A 19,125-nucleotide genomic window follows, 5' to 3' on the forward strand; every position below is an offset into this window, starting at 1 on the left:
TATATTTTTAAATAAGATTTTTTAAATAATAAAATGTGATTCAATGAGAAAAAAATAATGGCAAAAAAATACATAGTGTAGATGCATTCTTAATTGTCATGAAAAAAGTAAAGCTAAATTAAATTAAATTAAATTAAATTAAATTAAATTAAATTAAATTAAATTAAATTAAATTAAATTAAATTAAATTAAAAATCGCAATTTTTTTTCTTTAAGCAAAAAAAAAATACTAAGATTTATTTTATTTTTGCTGTATGTTATAGTGTGAGCTGGCCACATCAGGCTATTCTGCATTAATGCTCTAATCAGTTTACATAAATGTGATAAATTCATTCATTTGTGTGCAATGCTGTATAGGCTGATATGAAAGTAACTGCTGAATAAATAATAAATATGATCACGATGAAGTGTAAAAACATCTGTTTTTTCACATCAGTGTTCTGGTGTGTTTGATAACTCAACTCCACAGTTTCCATCACCGCTCATCGGCCAAGTCACATTATTAACTATTAACAGATGGGAAATTGCTCATCAATGCTCATCATTGACATATCAAATTATAGTAACTGTTCGCACTTAAATGTCAGGCCACATCAAATCACTAATGCTCACATGGTCAGTTCTGATTGGAGGAAATGCATGCTGCTCAATTCTGATTGGCTGATGGGATCTTGGACCAGAAAGTTGAGCAGAGGTCAGAGTAAGAAGAGATTTGTGGTCTAATGTACCTGGCAAAAGCACAAGCATGCCGCTGTGAGACGCCTGTGCACTCGCGTTCCCTCAGGTGACTCGCTCTTGTTTTAGAACAGACCGCAATAATTCAATAACCACACTGGATTGGGTTAAAGATAGCCTGTTTTGAGAAACCTTGGATATTCTTGTGATGGGATTTATGTAATAAAAACAAAATGTTCATGCACGCCATAAAAATATAAATCACACAGAGCACAAAAGCAGCTTTATAGTTGCAAGATTAAACAAAATTTATAAAGATAAAATAACCTATGCCTACTGTATATATAGCAATAACCTACTAACTCTATAGCAACTGCATAGCAACACCCTGGCAACAACCTGCTGCAGTAACACCCTAGCAACTGCATAGCAACACCCTGGCAACAACCTGCTGCAGTAACACCCTAGCAACTGCATAGCAACACCCTGGCAACAATCTGCTGCAGTAACACCCTAGCAACTGCATAGCAACATCCTGACAACAATCTGTTGCAGTAACACCCTAGCAACTAAATAGCAACACCCTGGCAACAACCTGCTGCAGTAGTACCCTAGCAACTGCATAGCAACACCCAGGCAACAACCTACCATAGTAAAACACTAGAAACTGCATAGCAACACCCTGGCAACAACCTGCTACAGTGACACCCTAGCAACTGCATAGCAAGACCCAGGCAACAACCTACCATAATAAAACACTAGAAACTGCATAGCAACACCCTGGCAATAACCTGCTGCAGTAAAAACCCTAGCAACTGCATAGCAACACCCAGGCAACAACCTACCATAGTAAAACACTAGAAACTGCATAGCAACACCCTGGCAACAACCTGCTGCAGTGACACCCTAGCAACTGCATAGCAACACCCAGGCAACAACCTACCATAGCAAAACACTAGAAACTGCATAGCAACATCCTGGCAACAACCTGCTGCAGTAAAAACCCTAGCAACAGCATAGCAACACCCAGGCAACAACCTACCATAGTAAAACACTAGAAACTGCATAGCAACGCCCTGGCAACAACCTGCTGCAATAACTACCTAGAAACTGCATAGCAACACCCTAGCAGCAACCTGCTGCAGTAACTCCCTAGCAACTGCATAGCAACACCCTAGCAACAACCTGCTGCAGTAACTCCCTAGAGACTGCATAGGAACACCCTAACAACAACCTGCTGCAGTAAAAAACTAGAAACTGCATAGCAACACCCTAGCAACAACCTGCTGCAGTAACTCCCTAGAAACTGCATAGCAACACCCTGGCAACAACGTACTGCAGTAACACCCTAGCAACTGCATAGCAACACCCTAGCAACAACCTGCTGCAGTAACTCCCTAGAAACTGCATAGCAACACCCAGGCAACAGCCTAGCATAGAAAAACATTAGAAACTGCATAGCAACACCCTGGCAACAACGTACTGCAGTAACACCCTAGCAACTGCATAGCAACACCCTAGCAACAACCTGCTGCAGTTACTCCATAGAAACGGCATAGCAACACCCTGGCAACAACCTGCTGCAGTAAAACACTAGAAACTGCATAGCAACACCCTAGCAACAACCTGCTGCAGTAAATCCTTAGAAACTGCATAGCAACACCCTGGCAACAACCTGCTGCAGTAACTCCCTAGAAACTGCATAGCAACACGCTGGCAACAACCTAGCATAGTAAAACGTTAGAAACTGCATAGCAAAACCATAGCAACAACCTGCAGCAGTAACTCCCTAGAAACTGCATAGCAACACTCTAGCAACAACCTGCTGCAGTAAAACACTAGAAACTGCATAGCAACACTCTAGCAACAACCTGCTGCAGTAAAACACTAGAAACTGCATAGCAACACCCTAGCAACTACCTGCTGCAGTAACTCCCTTGAAACTGCATAGCAACACCCTGGCAACAACCTGCTGCAGTAACACCCTAGCAATTGCATAGCAACACCCTGGCAACCAGCTACAGCAGTGACTCCCTAGCAACATGCTAAAACCCACTCAAAACACCCTAGCAACAGCAACACCCTAGCAACAACCTGCTGCAGTAAAACACTAGAAACTGCATAGCAACACCCTAGCAACAACCTGCTGCAGTAACTCCCTAGAAACTGCATAGCAACACCCAGGCAACAACGTAGCATAGAAAAACATTAGAAACTGCATAGCAACACCCTGGCAACAACCTGTTGCAGTAACTCCCTAGAAACTGCATAGCAACACCCTAGCAACAACCTGCCGCAGTTACTCCATAGAAACTGCATAGCAACACCCTGGCAACAACCTAGCATAGTAAAACATTAGAAACTGCATAGCAACACCCTAGCAACACCCTGCTGCAGTAAAACACTAGAAACTGCATAGCAACACCCTAGCAACAACTTGCTGCAGTAAATCCTTAGAAACTGCATAGCAACACCCTGGCAACAACCTGTTGCAGTAACACCCTAGCAATTGCATAGCAACACCCTGGCAACCAGCTACAGCAGTGACACCCTAGCAACATGCTAAAACCCACTCAAAACACCTTAGCGACAGCATAGCAACACCCTAGCAACCACTCAAAAACACTGGCTGGTATTTTCTGCAAAAATGTGAAACTCTACAGTTTAAACCATCCAAATTCTCTTGAGCTCAAGTGAATCAGCATCACGTCACCGCCGTTAATAGACTCCATCGAGCGCTAACATGGTCAAGATGGCACTGATGAGTCAGGCTCATAAAGAACTGGTTAGTGTCCTGCAGCGAGAGAGAGTGTGTTCATTTCCTCTCACTGAGTGTCAGTCGCTCGTTTGGGGTTCTGGATCACCACTGCGGTTTAATCTGCATTTGCGTTCATTTCAGCTCGTCTTTATTCCCTGAATACCGCCGGCTCCGTCGGACCCCGGGGCTTCCCTTCCCTCCTCCTCCCTCCCAGAGCCGTGCGTGACAGTAGCTCGCTGAAAAGTGGAAATGATTCTAGTAAACAGTGATTAGCTCCAGACCAGGATCTGCTCGTCCATCGTGAGATCTGCATCCACACGCTGCTGGCTGCCAAGTCCTCGACCTTCCCGACCCTCCGGGGTCACGGCCAGCCTTTCACAGCCAGGTTAAAGAGAATAATGGCAGGCAAGCACGATAGCCTCACGCAACACACACACACACACACACACACACCATAAAGCTGGCTCTGATTAGTGCGGATGCTGATGTGAGAGACCATATGTGAATCACGGGATTCCAGAGGACTCTCCCGTACGGAAAACGTGATGGGATTTTGGCAGCGCTGAGTTCTGATAGTAACACTGCAAAACTGGGTCTACAAACACAGAGAGGTGTCTGAGTCAGTAAAATAACATTTTACATTTTATGATATAATATAAATTATTACGGTGGATTAAATAAAATTACTTAAAAGGTTGTCACTGTGGTTTATGATGCAAATATTACAGTCAATCAAAATGTAATGCTTAAAAAATAAACAAAAAAACATGTATATAGCATTAATATAGCTATATATATAATGCTATTAATATTAATTGAAGTAATTCGAACAGCTTTTACTTATTTGTATTGTTTATTTTAGATGATATAAAATATTTTTCTTTTATTATATATTTACTGCTTACACACAGAAAATTAACTAATACCACACTAACATTACAATATTGTTACATCAATTCGTGTTATTTGATTATCTAATATAATGGATTTCGGTAAATTAAACTATTACTTAAAAACTTTTGTTGCTGTGGTTAACTTTGCAGATATTACAAATTAAATCAAAATTCTGAGCTTTTAAAAAAACGCAATTCAAATGCAAAACCTATGAGAACTATTTTCACCTTTTTAAGAAGAGAATGGATAATACTTATCTTCAAGTCTTAATAATAATTTTATTTCATAAATAAGTTTAACAGAAGTTAAAATGCATTATAGTATATGCATATTTCTTGTTATTCATAAGATTATAATGCATTATAAAGAGCATTTTAAGGCATTAAAATAATGCATTAAAATACTTTTATAATGGATTAAACATACCACTTTATTTCATTAGGTGTACTGATTACAGAGTTCATTGACAGTTTAATGCTCATTAGTTCCTCCGCTCTATAGTCTTCCCTGAACAGTGCACAATGAAATCTAATCTTGTTTCTGTGAAGATGTTTATTCTCTCCTAGGGAGCAAAAACATCGGGCTCCTAAATCCAAGTGGATTGGAACTGATTGTACTTGGCAGCTTCTCCTTCCTCTCTTCTCAGGGAAGGAGGCACATCTCATTTTAGTGGTGGTTTGAATCCAGGAAAGTGTACTATCAGCAAGAAATCAATGCTACTGTCTCTCTGACTCTAGAAACGCTGCAGCGCTGCAATTAGGGTCATTAGATCCCTGCAAAAATAAACTCCTCCTGGTGAGGAAACAAGGAACATTTATCTCTGCCTGGCGCTCAGAAGAGAAACGTCTTGCATCAAGAACATTCAGTTCTATAGCTTAAAGTCTCGAGATTTCAGAGAACTTTCTTCTCACTGATGAAATAGATAACTGTAACTAGAAATATGGAACTGAAAAAAAAAACAATGTAACTTCCATTTAACGCTCCTTTGATATAAACCGAGTCTGTACAAAAAGAACAAACACCAAAGGAAAAACAAAAGCAAATGCAGATACACGTGCACCAAAATAAAGTTACATCATAAAACATTTAAAGACAAATGAGCCTCTCAGGATATCAAATTTTATGAGTTTTCTTACAGAATAAAGTGTCTGTTTTGGTGCATTCTTAGAAGGGATCTGCTTTTGTGCACGTTATGAAGGCATGCTTGCAATTAAGCAATCTCTCAATGACTGCATACCCAAAAACACATGTGAAAATTTATCCTGAAATTGTGAGAGGAAAATAGCCGAGAGAGACCCTGGCGTGCTTTACGATGAGATCACAGACCCCAGAACATGATGCACCATCGACATGTGAACACAACATCAAATTATGCTCATAAAGATCATTTACGATCTTTATTGTTTCCCTGTGTTGTACAAATGTTGACATTTGTAATAAAAATCAAATGTTTGTACTTAAAGATCAAATTTGTATTGACTTAATAAATTAGGATTTTCTGCAAGGATATTAAATGCCTTATTATTATAATTTGGTATGGTGCAACAACAATCATCTTATCTTTTTGCAACATGCATGAGTAAATTTCATTTATGTTATGACATATAGACATATACAGTAAAGACCAAAAGTTTGGAAACATTACTATTTTTAATGTTTTTTTAAAAGAAGTTTCTTCTGCTCATCAAGCCTGCATTTATTTGATCAAAAATACAGAAAAAACAGTAATATTGTGAAATATTATTACAACTTAAAATAATAGTTTTCTACTTGAATATACTTTTAAAAAATAATTTATTCCTGTGATGCAAAGCTGAATTTTCAGCATCATTCCTCCAGCCTTCAGTGTCACATGTAACATCAGTCGATCACATGATCATTTAGAAATCATTCTAATATTCTGATTTATTATGAGTGTTGGAAACAGTTCTGCTGTCTCATATATTTGATCAATAAAAGGTTAGAACGAACTGCATTTATTCAAAATAATAAAAAAATATTTAATAATATATATTCTAATAATATATTTTCCTTACTATCCCTTTTTATCAATTTAACACATCCTTGCTGAATAAAAGTATTGATTTTATTTTAAAAAAAAAGAAAGAAAAATTACTGACCCCAAATTACTGACCAGTAGTGTATATTGTTATTACAAAATATTTCTATTTTAAAAACATAGCTTCTTGTTTTTTTTTTTTGTTTTTTATTCATCAAAGTATCCTAAAAAAGTTTCACATGTTCTGAACAAATATTAAGCAGCAGAACTGTTTCCAACTTTGATAATGAATCATCATATTAGAATGATTTCTGAAGGATCATGTGATAATGATCCTAAAAATTCAGCTTTGCATCACAGAAATAAATGATAATTTAAAGTATAATCAATTTAAAAACAATTATTTTAAATTGTAATAATGTATCACAATATGACATTTTTTCTGTATTTTTGATCAAATAAATGCAGGCTTGATGAGCAGAAGAAACTTCTTTCAAAAACATTAAAAAAAGTAATGTTTCCAAACTTTTGGTCTGTTCCGTATACATTCTATATATATATATAAAGACATCAATTATGAAGGGACACGCACTATACAGGGATAGCATAGTTTCCAATGTCCAATAGTCGTGTTGCATAACTCCATGCATGCATACTTTTCCATTATTACTTCGGGTTTATGTAAAGTGTGTCTGCAAAACAAAGCGTCTTTTTATTACGAAACATTCCCCAAGACAAAAGTCTGAAGTCTGGGATGCCGTCGATGATTGCATCAAGCTTAAAATAGCATTTTCGTAATCCTGTGCAAACCAGAGCAGAAATAACGATTGCAAGAGTGCGTAAACGACTAGAAAGACGCGCGCGTCAAATAAAGAGTTCAGCTGCAACAACATAAAACGATTAATGCATCAGTCTGCTTGAGTTGTGATGATTGCACAAACCGCAAGAGTTTTGCACAATTAGGTTTTATGCATCTCCGCCACGATGATCAGAAATACCTCGCACAGAGCGCGTGGAAATAAAACAAAGGTGATTTACGCACTATTTTTAGACGTTTCTCAGTGAACAGAGCCGGCTGCGCACTTGGCTCTCCGTGTTCAGATGCAGGGAGACGTTCAGATCTTCTAACGGAGTCTCTGCGGCTTCCACAAGGGGAGGAGTGAGACTATCATCGAGTCCTGCCCCCTATGCTGCAAACATATATAAAAGACATGGATCCAACCAAGCATTTCAGAAAACCCAGTCAGCCTAACCAAGAGAATTTATAAATCAATGCATGCAGATTAAATAAAAGTTTACATTAGGTAGTTTACAGTAATTTTGCATGCAAAAAAAATATTTTAAATGGATGCTTATATTTCTCTCTATATATAGCATTAATCATGAACATTATTTGAACAGAAAACAGAATCTCATCAGAAGAATAAAAGTGCATCAGAATGGCTCTGACTGAAGCTGAGTTTGAGAGCAGCAGCATCATGAAGGAATGGAGCGGACAGGTTCAGCCGGCTTTGATAGCATCCTTCATCATCCTCTTCTTCCTGGAGGCCTGTCTTTGGGTCAGGAACCTCACTCTCAAGAAAAGGCTTCCAGGCCCGTTCGCATGGCCCTTAGTGGGCAACGCCATGCAGCTGGGACAAATGCCACACATCACCTTCTCCAAGCTGGCAAAGAAGTACGGAAACGTCTACCAGATCAGACTCGGGCGAAGCGACATTGTGGTTCTGAATGGAGACGCGGCTATACGCAAGGCACTCATTGAACACAGCACTGAATTTGCCGGGAGGCCAAACTTTCTGTCTTTTCAGATGATCTCCGGCGGACGGAGCATGGCGTTCAGCAGTTACAGCAAACAGTGGAAGGAGCATCGCAAAGTAGCTCAATCGACTTTAAGAGCATTCTCGTTAGCCAACACTCAAACCAAACAGACATTCGAACAACACGTTGTAGGTGAAGCCATGGATCTGGTCCAGAAGTTTCTGAGGCTCTGCGCCGACGGACGACACTTCAATCCTTCGCACGAATTCTCCGTCGCCGCCGCAAACGTCATCTGCGCGCTCTGCTTTGGGAAACGCTATGGCCATGACGATCCCGAGTTCAGGACTCTCCTGAAAAGAGTGGAGAAGTTTGGCGAAACTGTTGGCGCTGGAAGCCTGGTGGATGTTATGCCTTGGCTGCAGTCGTTTCCCAATCCGGTCCGAAGCGTTTATCAAAACTTCAAGCTCATTAATGAAGAGTTCTTCGCTTATGTGAAGGACAAAGTGATGCAGCACAGAGACACCTATGACCCTGCGGTCACCCGTGACATGAGCGATGCAATCATTGGCGTAATTGAGCACGGGAAAGAGAGCATGCTAACTAAAGACTTTGTTGAGTCTACGGTCACTGATTTAATTGGTGCAGGACAAGACACGGTGTCTACAGTCATGCAATGGATACTTCTGCTTTTAGTCAAATACCCATCAATCCAAACCAAACTCCAAGAGCAGATTGATAAAGTAGTAGGTCGTGACAGACTTCCATCAATAGAAGACAAGAGCAACCTGGCCTACCTGGACGCCTTCATCTACGAAACCATGCGCTACACCAGCTTCGTCCCCGTCACCATACCACACTCCACAACCGCAGACGTCACCATCGAAGGTCTCCACATCCCCAAAGACACCGTGGTGTTCATCAACCAATGGTCCGTCAACCACGACCCTCAAAAGTGGCAGGATCCTCACATCTTCAACCCGTCGAGATTCCTGGACGAGACCGGAGCTCTGGATAAAGACCTGACCAACAGCGTGATGATCTTCTCTATCGGGAAGAGACGATGCATCGGCGATCAGATCGCCAAAGTGGAGGTTTTTCTGTTCTCTGCCATCCTTTTGCACCAGTGTTCGTTTGACAGCAACCCCTCTCAGGATCTCTCCATGGACTGCTCGTATGGTTTAGCACTGAAGCCGCTCCATTACACAATCTCAGCAAAGCTCAGAGGAAAACTGTTTGGCTTGGTATCACCAGCATGAGTATAAATAAATAACCAGCTTGTTATTGTGACTAAAGGCCATCAGAGACTGAACATATTACAAATGTATTCAACATAATGAGATTATTAAAGCTGCACTGAATGCTGTTTATTACTTGTATATTTAATATTTAAACACGTTTGCATTGATTTAATGATTTACTCACATCCATAGAAAATGTTGTCAGGTAACTGAAGAGATTCTTCAGCTCTTAACAGTAATGTTTTAATTGCTTCATGTTTATAAAACACCATCTATGCTTCAAAATAATGTAAGAAGAACTGCAATATGAAAACTTTACGGTCCACTGCTAAGCCAGTATCACTGTAGACATATCAGTTATTATGTAATATTATGCAATTGTTTGTAGATCGTGTTGAGTCATGTTAATGGGTTGCAGCTGTTCTTTTACTTCCTATGAGCTCGCCTCAGATTGGCATCGCAGTGCATTTAATTGTGCTTGCATAAAACTGTATAACAATGTGATTATGTGCTTCAGGTATTAAAAGTATTAGGCATTTAAGCATTTACTTATACCCATTATACAACGGTTTATATAAATTATATTCTTTTAAAATGCATATAAATTTGAGATTCTTAAAAAGGCTGCTTTGACTTGTTGAAATAACAGTAGTTTTAGTGATATGCCAATATTGCAATCAGTGTTTTGCTGAGACTGGTCTATCGCTCAGCGAATCATCCAATAAAGTCTTAAGCATCACGCTGGATGAACTATCAGCTTCCTCATGATGTCATTTTGATCTCACATGCACAATTTCTCCCACATGCACAAAACAAATCTTCAAAATCAGTATAAAACCAGCAGTATAAATTAGAGCTACTATCTCAAGATGTTCTCCTATATCACACTGCATTTATTATGATAAATGTTTACACTGAATGTTTCGCAAGCTCTGTAACTGAAGTGCATGTATTCAGGAAAACAGCTTTTTTGAATATAATAGATTTTTTTTAATGTTCAGGTATTGTTTTAAATGTGTTCTTTTAACTATTGGAAAATAAGCTACACGTGGAATAAATAAAGTGATGTTTTACAACCTGTGAAGATGCACTCAGTCTCTTTCGGTTTTGACCCTCAACATGATTAGCATTTTATAAGAAATACATGCACATACACACATACAAACACAATCAAATATTAAAATAAATCACATCAGGCTAAACCAGCTTGGCATCCAAATTTATTGTCTGAATGGTCTGCATCTGTCTTCACTTATATTGTCTCCCTGCATCCTTATTGTTAGTTGTATGGCCAATATTTCTGTTTGCATTCAGTTTCTGAGATATTTCTGTAAAGCCACATCTTTAAAGTCAAATTATCTTATTAAATTTATATAACAGTCATTATTCTAACTACAGCTCATGATAAATGCACATTCATGGTACATATTTAACTCCATTGTTTGTATCTGTTCTTTGTCTGGCAGACTTTCCACGAGTTACAGACTGAATTCCTCAAGTGACTTGATTTCACTAGCATGCAGTTGGCATCACACTGTGGATTCCAAACAAAATGAAATCACAGCAATTAGAGCAGACTTACAGAGTTAGACAATGTATTCGGTAAAAAGTAAAGCCAAAGGTTTGTTATTTTTATAGTTTCATTCATCTTTATCAGACATTTCAGCACTTTGTGGTAAGACAAAAAAAAAAGATTCTGTAGAAAGCGACAGCCATCATTAAATGAAGGCCCACGTCCATTTAGCCTAATATGTGATTTTCTTACCCTGCCATACGAATAGATATAGTGGCACAAAAATGCATTTAAACAACTCATTATAATTATATTTGAATGAATTATATAAACAATAAAGCAAGCATCTATCTCTGCATTTCGAATGCTGCAGTGAGGAACATCTCCCTCATGCTCACATTTCTTCATCATGTTTGAAGTCTCAATGTGCATTCTCCTCAAGTTCACTCAGGTGTCTTAGCAAACAACTAAGATCCACTATCCACAAACAAATACAATGCTGACTGACTTCCAGCTCAACATTGCATCTATTGACAGTTAACACTTTAATGCACATGCTCGTAACTCTCTAAAATGACACTCACTTTGGTATTTTGCTATCTCATGCAATACATCTAATACAAACTCGTCTAAAGCGCTATCCATCTGTAGATGGCTCAAGAACATGTTGGGAGTCCAATGTGTGTCCAGGCCTCTGCTCTCCGGCCGTAATGGGTGGAGAGTCAGAGAGAGTCGGGGGGAAAGAAAACGAACCTGTGGCCCAAACTCCTCCTACTCTAGAGATATATAACACAGTGTCAAGGCTGAAATCTGCATTCTTCTAATCTGGTCATCTCTGGACAGACACCGCAGCTCCACAAACCCTGACCCGTCTTCCTGTAACCCCACAGCCGGAGAGGGCAGAAAACAGCAGGGTTCGCAAATTCTTTCTTTCTCACCATTCATGATGGGGAGTTACTAAAACACTTGCAATTTATACAAAAACAAACCTTTAGAGCTTCAGAATACGATGGCAATTTCAGACACAGAATTCGGCATGGAGGGCAGTAGCATCCTTAAGGAATGGAGCGGACAAATCCAGCCAGCCCTCATTGCATCTTTCATCTTCCTCTGCTGTCTGGAGGCCTGTCTTTGGGTCAGGAACCTCACTCTCAAGAAAAGGCTTCCAGGCCCGTTCGCATGGCCCTTAGTGGGCAACGCCATGCAGCTGGGACAAATGCCACACATCACCTTCTCCAAGCTGGCAAAGAAGTACGGAAACGTCTACCAGATCAGACTCGGGCGAAGCGACATTGTGGTTCTGAATGGAGACGCGGCTATACGCAAGGCACTCATTGAACACAGCACTGAATTTGCCGGGAGGCCAAACTTTCTGTCTTTTCAGATGATCTCCGGCGGACGGAGCATGGTGTTCAGCAGTTACAGCAAACAGTGGAAGGAGCATCGCAAAGTAGCTCAATCGACTTTAAGAGCATTCTCGTTAGCCAACACTCAAACCAAACAGACATTCGAACAACACGTTGTAGGTGAAGCCATGGATCTGGTCCAGAAGTTTCTGAGGCTCGGCGCAGACGGACGACACTTCAATCCTTCGCACGAATTCACCGTCGCCGCCGCAAACGTCATCTGCGCGCTCTGCTTTGGGAAACGCTATGGCCATGACGATCCCGAGTTCAGGACTCTCCTGAAAAGAGTGGAGAAGTTTGGCGAAACTGTTGGCGCTGGAAGCCTGGTGGATGTTATGCCTTGGCTGCAGTCGTTTCCCAATCCGGTCCGAAGCGTTTATCAAAACTTCAAGCTCATTAATGAAGAGTTCTTCGCTTATGTGAAGGACAAAGTGATGCAGCACAGAGACACCTATGACCCTGCGGTCACCCGTGACATGAGCGATGCAATCATTGGCGTAATTGAGCACGGGAAAGAGAGCATGCTGACTAAAGACTTTGTTGAGTCTACGGTCACTGATTTAATTGGTGCAGGACAAGACACGGTGTCTACAGTCATGCAATGGATACTTCTGCTTTTAGTCAAATACCCATCAATCCAAACCAAACTCCAAGAGCAGATTGATAAAGTAGTAGGTCGTGACAGACTTCCATCAATAGAAGACAAGAGCAACCTGACCTACCTGGACGCCTTCATCTACGAAACCATGCGCTACACCAGCTTCGTCCCCGTCACCATACCACACTCCACAACCGCAGACGTCACCATCGAAGGTCTCCACATCCCCAAAGACACCGTGGTGTTCATCAACCAATGGTCCGTCAACCACGACCCTCAAAAGTGGCAGGATCCTCATATCTTCAACCCGTCGAGATTCCTGGACGAGACCGGAGCTCTGGATAAAGACCTGACCAACAGCGTGATGATCTTCTCTATCGGGAAGAGACGATGCATCGGCGATCAGATCGCCAAAGTGGAGGTTTTTCTGTTCTCTGCCATGTTAATCCACCAACTAACCTTTGAGAACGACCCATCACAGGACTTGAGTTTAAACTGCTCTTATGGGTTAACACTGAAGCCATTTGATTATAAAATCTCTGCCAAACCCAGAGGAAGCATATTTAATGAAGAATAAATAAGTGTGTGTGCTTTCAAGCCCACTGTCTCTGATATATTACACTATGCAGAATAAGGTATGTACTTCATATTTAGCAACACTGAACTTCAGAGATACAGTAGTATATTAATATGGTTCACTATATACAAGTGTAGATTAATGTATGACTAAATCTAAATGTTTTGTAATCAAGAGTAACTAAAGGAAAAGGGCCAAAAGGAATAAAAATGGTGTCAGCAAGTTTCAATAGGAATTTAAATAGTGTGCTTAAATTAATTTTAAAATGTGCTACTTTCTAAAAAACAATTCTGAAAAAATTTCCCATATATATAAATAAACTTCGTCATTAAAAGAGCAATTGCTTTTAATAAATAAACAAAGGAAAAGCAAGATAAATGTCTAAATTCCTGTTTGTTCTACGAGTTTTCAAAACCTATCATTTTTTAAAAGTTGATGTTGAAAAATGATACATGAATGTGACTTAAAACTGTTTTTATTGATGTGAATAAAATGCATGCAGTGTGTATTTCATTAAATTAAATATTTATATTCATGCTCACTAAGTTGTTTCAAATACAGTCACGCTTTGCTGGCCACATCTGCTGGTTTCCTGTACAAAAACACACGCATATTAATGAAACGCTGTTTGTCGGTCATGTAAATTAGAGGTCTAAATGTATTTACTAATTTACTTTTCCGTAGCACCTTTTCACACACACGCATAAAAACGTGCAAAGCTGCTTTGCGGCCCACATCAGACTTTGCAGAGTCTCAGAGGGAGTCTTACATTTACACTGGTTAATTCATAGCAGACACACGCTGCTTTCCTCTCTCGCTTCCTGTCATGACACCGCAGCGCTCTGGAGGGGGGCCAGGGTGTTATGGGCCACGCAGGGTAGCCACAGTACATGCCCTTGATTTACTGCGAACCACACACGCAAACGCACACTCACGAGACATGTCTTTCTGATAAACCTCCCCGATGAAAAACATTGAAAAACGGTCGTTCTCCAGGATGCCCCCATCGTTGGCCTCTAGATTTGCTGAGAGTTCGGCTTCGAAAAAAAACACAAATTGTACCATCAGATGTTTTCACCTCTGTTTTGACCTCACACACAGATGAGTGACTCTCACGGAAGGGTCATATTTCAACTCAAAATGAAGAGGAACATTGTTTTGCATTGATAGATGCAACCAGACAACTGGTGATTGTTCTTTTTCAATACAGAAAAAGACTTTGCATTACAATACTTTCAGTTTAAACCAGAACAACGGATAAAGTTTTGAGGTGAAACATGAGCTGTGCACGTTTGACAAGTTTCATAAGAATCGCTTCATGCAAACACGCAGCAGATGATATGAAGCTAACAATTGTGTTGTTTTGGACAGAAATGCAAAAAAAAAAAAAAATGAAAACATTGATGGCTGCGTTTCAAACCATCAATCAGAGAAAACATCCTCCCTCCTCATCTGGTCTTTACATGCTCACATGCTCTGCAAATGGACATGTGAACTAACGAGACCCGTATTATATAAATCTATCATATCCAAATTATTATAATTGCTACTGCATGTAATATTTAAAGCATACTTGCATTATTTATTGCACTTGCAGAGCCGAGCATCATAATGAAAGCTCAAATAGAATATACACAGACTGTTCCTCAAACTTTATGGTTAGAAAGCTCTAGAAAAAGTAATGTGTAAAACATGTTCTTATGGTGTGAACAGTATCGAGTCAGTTTGATATCAACTAGGAATACAGTGAATTGAATTCTGTAAAATTCTCACTTGTTTTTTTTTGTGCAAACATTTGTTTTTCTTCAACTAAGGGACTTAAAGCAACCGGTAAGAAACCACATCGTATTCAAGGTTCAAAGATGACATACTTATGACTTACAGTTTCATTTTATCAGCATTTAATCTGTTCTGCTAATTGATAGATCATTTTAAGCCGTTATTATGAATGTTAAAAGTAACCTACAATTTGCCAAATTACCCTTTGATTAAGCTGTAAAGTTTGCCAAAAACTCAGCATATTTACATGATTGTCACAAAATCATGTGTAACATCTGCTTAAGAACACTAAAATATAAATGAAGAAAACCATACAAAAACGCCTAGTGCATAACCATTGTTTATTACTTTATTATACTAGAAACATGAAATGTTCCCCCACATCCAATATATTCTGACCAATATCTCGTATATAAACATCTCGTCTTAATTAAAATTTCTCCACTCGTGAGCTGGAACATCCTAAGATGACTTTAAGGCAGCATATGACAAGCTTGGAAAAGCTATCTTTGGTAGCGCGGAGCAATGCCAGTCATGCAAACGCTTGCCAAAAACAGCAGGAACTCGGTGCCAAAACCCAGTGACTCAACACTTCTGTTCTGAGAAATATCACACATCCGTGTTTCCCTAAATCACTCCTCTGCTTAACAGATGATGAGGCAATTCCCACGGGAAGTGGCTTTTTCGGCCAATGAGTCCGACAGCTTAATAGATTGATGTGCAATAGTATGCAATTATTTGGAGCTGCAGGAGGCAGATAAAGCAACTTTCTGGGAAGCATCTACATTTTAGAGTTTTTCCTGATTTAGAAAGCCAAAATACACACTTAAACTGATTTAAACCAGAGCAGAGATGGTGTAAGACATAGGTGACTTCTGGAAAATGTGTGAACATTACATTTGTGCTTGTTAAGTCAATCAAAACTAGTGTGCACAGTGTTGTGATCATTGTTTATTCAAGATCTCACAGGGAAATATTCACATTCTAATAACTAACTTTTTAGTCATTGTTGTGGGTCATTTAGTTACTGATCAGATACTTTCTTCAAGTAACCAGTAAAGTGATGCAATACTTTATATTTGCCTAGAGACTTGTTCATCTCAATTGCACAAAAACTGAAAGATAAAAACAAACAAGTAAGCCCTGCCCAAGTTTTAAAAGTAGAATTACAATTAGTTATTTTTTTCGGGAAGTAACACAATATTGTAATGCATTACTTTTAACTTTCCTCAACACTGTTAATTTTTCAATTAGTTGAAAATTTAATGGGGCACCAATAAACCCTGCCTAAAAATCAAAATCCAGTTGATTGCAGTGCAAAAACAGTCACTGAAGGCCGTGTCTCTAATCTTAATGTTCGCAAGAATGTAGTTTAAATGTTTTTCCGTGTCATGAAGGAGCAGGAGCTCATAAATGCACAAACACGCACTCATAAACAAACATACAGGCATGGAAAGTGTCCGTTCACACGCATCTTTTACCTGTAGGCCCTCGAGCAAACAGGGTTTATGTGAAAGAGAGACTGAAGACCAATAACAGTCGCAGACGGACTGAGTTCTTCCTACAGCTTCACAGTGAAATTCCCCAGACTACAAACAAATCAACTGCACATTGCTTCAAAAATCTTTCTTTGGCTTTACAACACTACAGCTAAAGCCATTTCTGCAATTACAAGTATATATGAGTCAGTCCAGAATATGTCCATCAACCAACTAGTCAATTAGTGGGTTTGTTCTGGTGGATCTGAACATGTACTTTTATGCATATCTGTATTAAGCCCTCTCAGATAGTTAGACCAGTTGGTTCAAGACCCAAAAAAATGGCAGATCTGGACAGAAGGAAAATGTTAAATGCAAATATGATGAGTTACCATGATGCATTCATTATTTTTGCTCTGGATGTAAAAGATCATGTGCTCAATCAAACTATAGTATCGTAATACCAAATGAATGTAAAATTTGACCGATGCCCAGGTAACAAATTTAGTTATGAACATGTTAAGAACATTGTTTAGAAATGTTTCTAAAATGTTGAAACATACAGTTTTCTTGTAGTGTTTATAACATTATTTAAAAGGTTACAAAAACCTTTCTTACACTCTACTAACTTTTTTTCCTAACAGTTTTTAAAAAACTTTCCTTGTTTGCTGGGACAGACAATTTGTGTGATATGACCTCATCAAAAACATTAAATCAATTTGGTTTGATCGCAAAATACTCCCAATGGAAAGTCTAAAGCTAAAGTCTGTTCAAAAAGTCAGATAAATGTTTCAAGAAGGCACCATGTCCTAATTAGCATATTCATGACATTACAGCATCATATTTGCATGTTGTCCAGTTTGCTTCTCTCCTATTCTCAGAGCTCACAAGCTGTATTTCAAGAGAGCCAGATTCCCAATAGAGCTTTATCATTTACATATTTTTCCATTTCTGGTGTCAGAAAATAAAACAAGTGATCCTGAAATACGCCCCATGTAGACTACATGACTGCTTTTGTAAGTCTCTTTGATTAAAAACATCTCACAAATCACCATTTACTCACATAAGTTCAAAGACAACAAATCCGAAAAGTCACTGGGTGCTGTTTTAAAGAAAAGAATCACTAAAAAGGTCTAAAACGTTACAAAAAATGTGTCTACCAAAAATGGCTGCCAAATGCATGACCATGAAAATTCAAGGGACATATAAAAAATAAAATAAATAAACATGCTAGACTAATAATTTCACCATTTTGGGGCCAATGTGGTTAATAAACTTCAATGTTTGATCATTATTTTTGTACAAGAAATAATTGGTGTCCAGTGCACTGTAAAATCTGGGCCCTAAGGCAAAAGCACTCAAGAAGCACTCTGCATGAGAAAGTGAGAGAAAATTAGTTGTAGCCAACTTTGCACAAACTCACACGCTACTCACAGTAACTGGAATAACCAGGCAATGGGATTCCATTACCACAGCAATTCAAAGCTTTCCATTCATGAGAAGCACACACACACACACACACTCTCAGTAAACAAGAACACAACTCTCCAAGCACATGAGGGATGTTCCTCAGACTTAGGCTGTTCCTGGAATCGTGGTTAAGCTCATCTGGAAAAGTAATATGCGGATGATAGCTTGATTCACATGGAACATAAAATAATTTCTCTCCACAGTATTACATCAGCAAGTGACAAACAAGAAAACACACCAAGAAAATGTGACTGGGAGTAGGAAACATGGAGATGGGAAATCACCGGAATTGTCTCAGAACTGACATCAATATTCAACGAAAAATCCCACCTCGTAAAATAAAAACGAGAATGTATTTTATTACAGTTATGATGTGTGTGTGTTCAGGACCATGGATTCATTCTGGCCCATGCAGTCCGAATCTGCAGATATTCTTTATGTTTTGCATTTGCATCAAAGTCAGCCAAAGTTTTTATTAAACATGCAAAGGTTTATTTTTATACGTTTCTTTGCAGGTGCAGATTTCATGTGGGCCTGCACATAACTCTACAATTAAAAGAAAATATGACGTTGCACATGAGCAACAGACTTTCAAGCAATAAATTTAAGAAACTGTTGACACTTTCTTACCATCATAAATGCCACATTCACTGTGATTTATCTTTTTTCGGCCTCTTATGCTAGCAATTATGTTTTCTTTTGTTTTCCGTGACCCATTTGTCTTTACAGCATCTTTGAAGATTTGCCTCTATCTTCAAAATTAGAACTTAAGCTGCTTTTGATGTGGCTTTTTTGGCAAACATAAATTCCCAAACTTTTTGTCAGCCGCATCCCTCTCAAATATTCTCTTAAAGAAAATGTTTTCTTACATTTAATTCACGACTCTCTGATGTTGGTTAATGGTCACATGACTTGCAGATAATCACATAAAACATAAAAGAAAAATTTTAAGTATTTTATTTTGATTGTTTTTATTTTATTT

At 38.9% G+C, this 19,125-nt stretch overlaps 2 protein-coding genes across 2 annotated transcripts; both read left to right on the forward strand.

Moving 5' to 3' along the window:
- Nucleotides 1–7,594: 7,594 nt before the first annotated feature.
- LOC132112336 (cytochrome P450 1B1-like) lies at nt 7,595–10,293 on the forward strand. Its single transcript, XM_059519776.1, has one exon. It carries the CDS (start codon nt 7,766–7,768, stop codon nt 9,338–9,340), a length of 1,575 nt encoding a protein of 524 aa, XP_059375759.1. The 5' UTR covers nt 7,595–7,765; the 3' UTR covers nt 9,341–10,293.
- A 1,353-nt stretch (nt 10,294–11,646) lies between these two features.
- Nucleotides 11,647–13,931, forward strand: LOC132112337 (cytochrome P450 1B1-like). Its single transcript, XM_059519777.1, has one exon. The coding sequence runs from the start codon at nt 11,845–11,847 to the stop codon at nt 13,414–13,416; it is 1,572 nt and encodes a 523-aa protein (XP_059375760.1). The 5' UTR covers nt 11,647–11,844; the 3' UTR covers nt 13,417–13,931.
- The last annotated feature ends 5,194 nt before the right edge of the window (nt 13,932–19,125 follow it).

The sequence above is a fragment of the Carassius carassius genome, chromosome 32 (genome assembly GCF_963082965.1).
Source record: "Carassius carassius chromosome 32, fCarCar2.1, whole genome shotgun sequence".
NCBI lineage: Eukaryota > Metazoa > Chordata > Actinopteri > Cypriniformes > Cyprinidae > Carassius > Carassius carassius.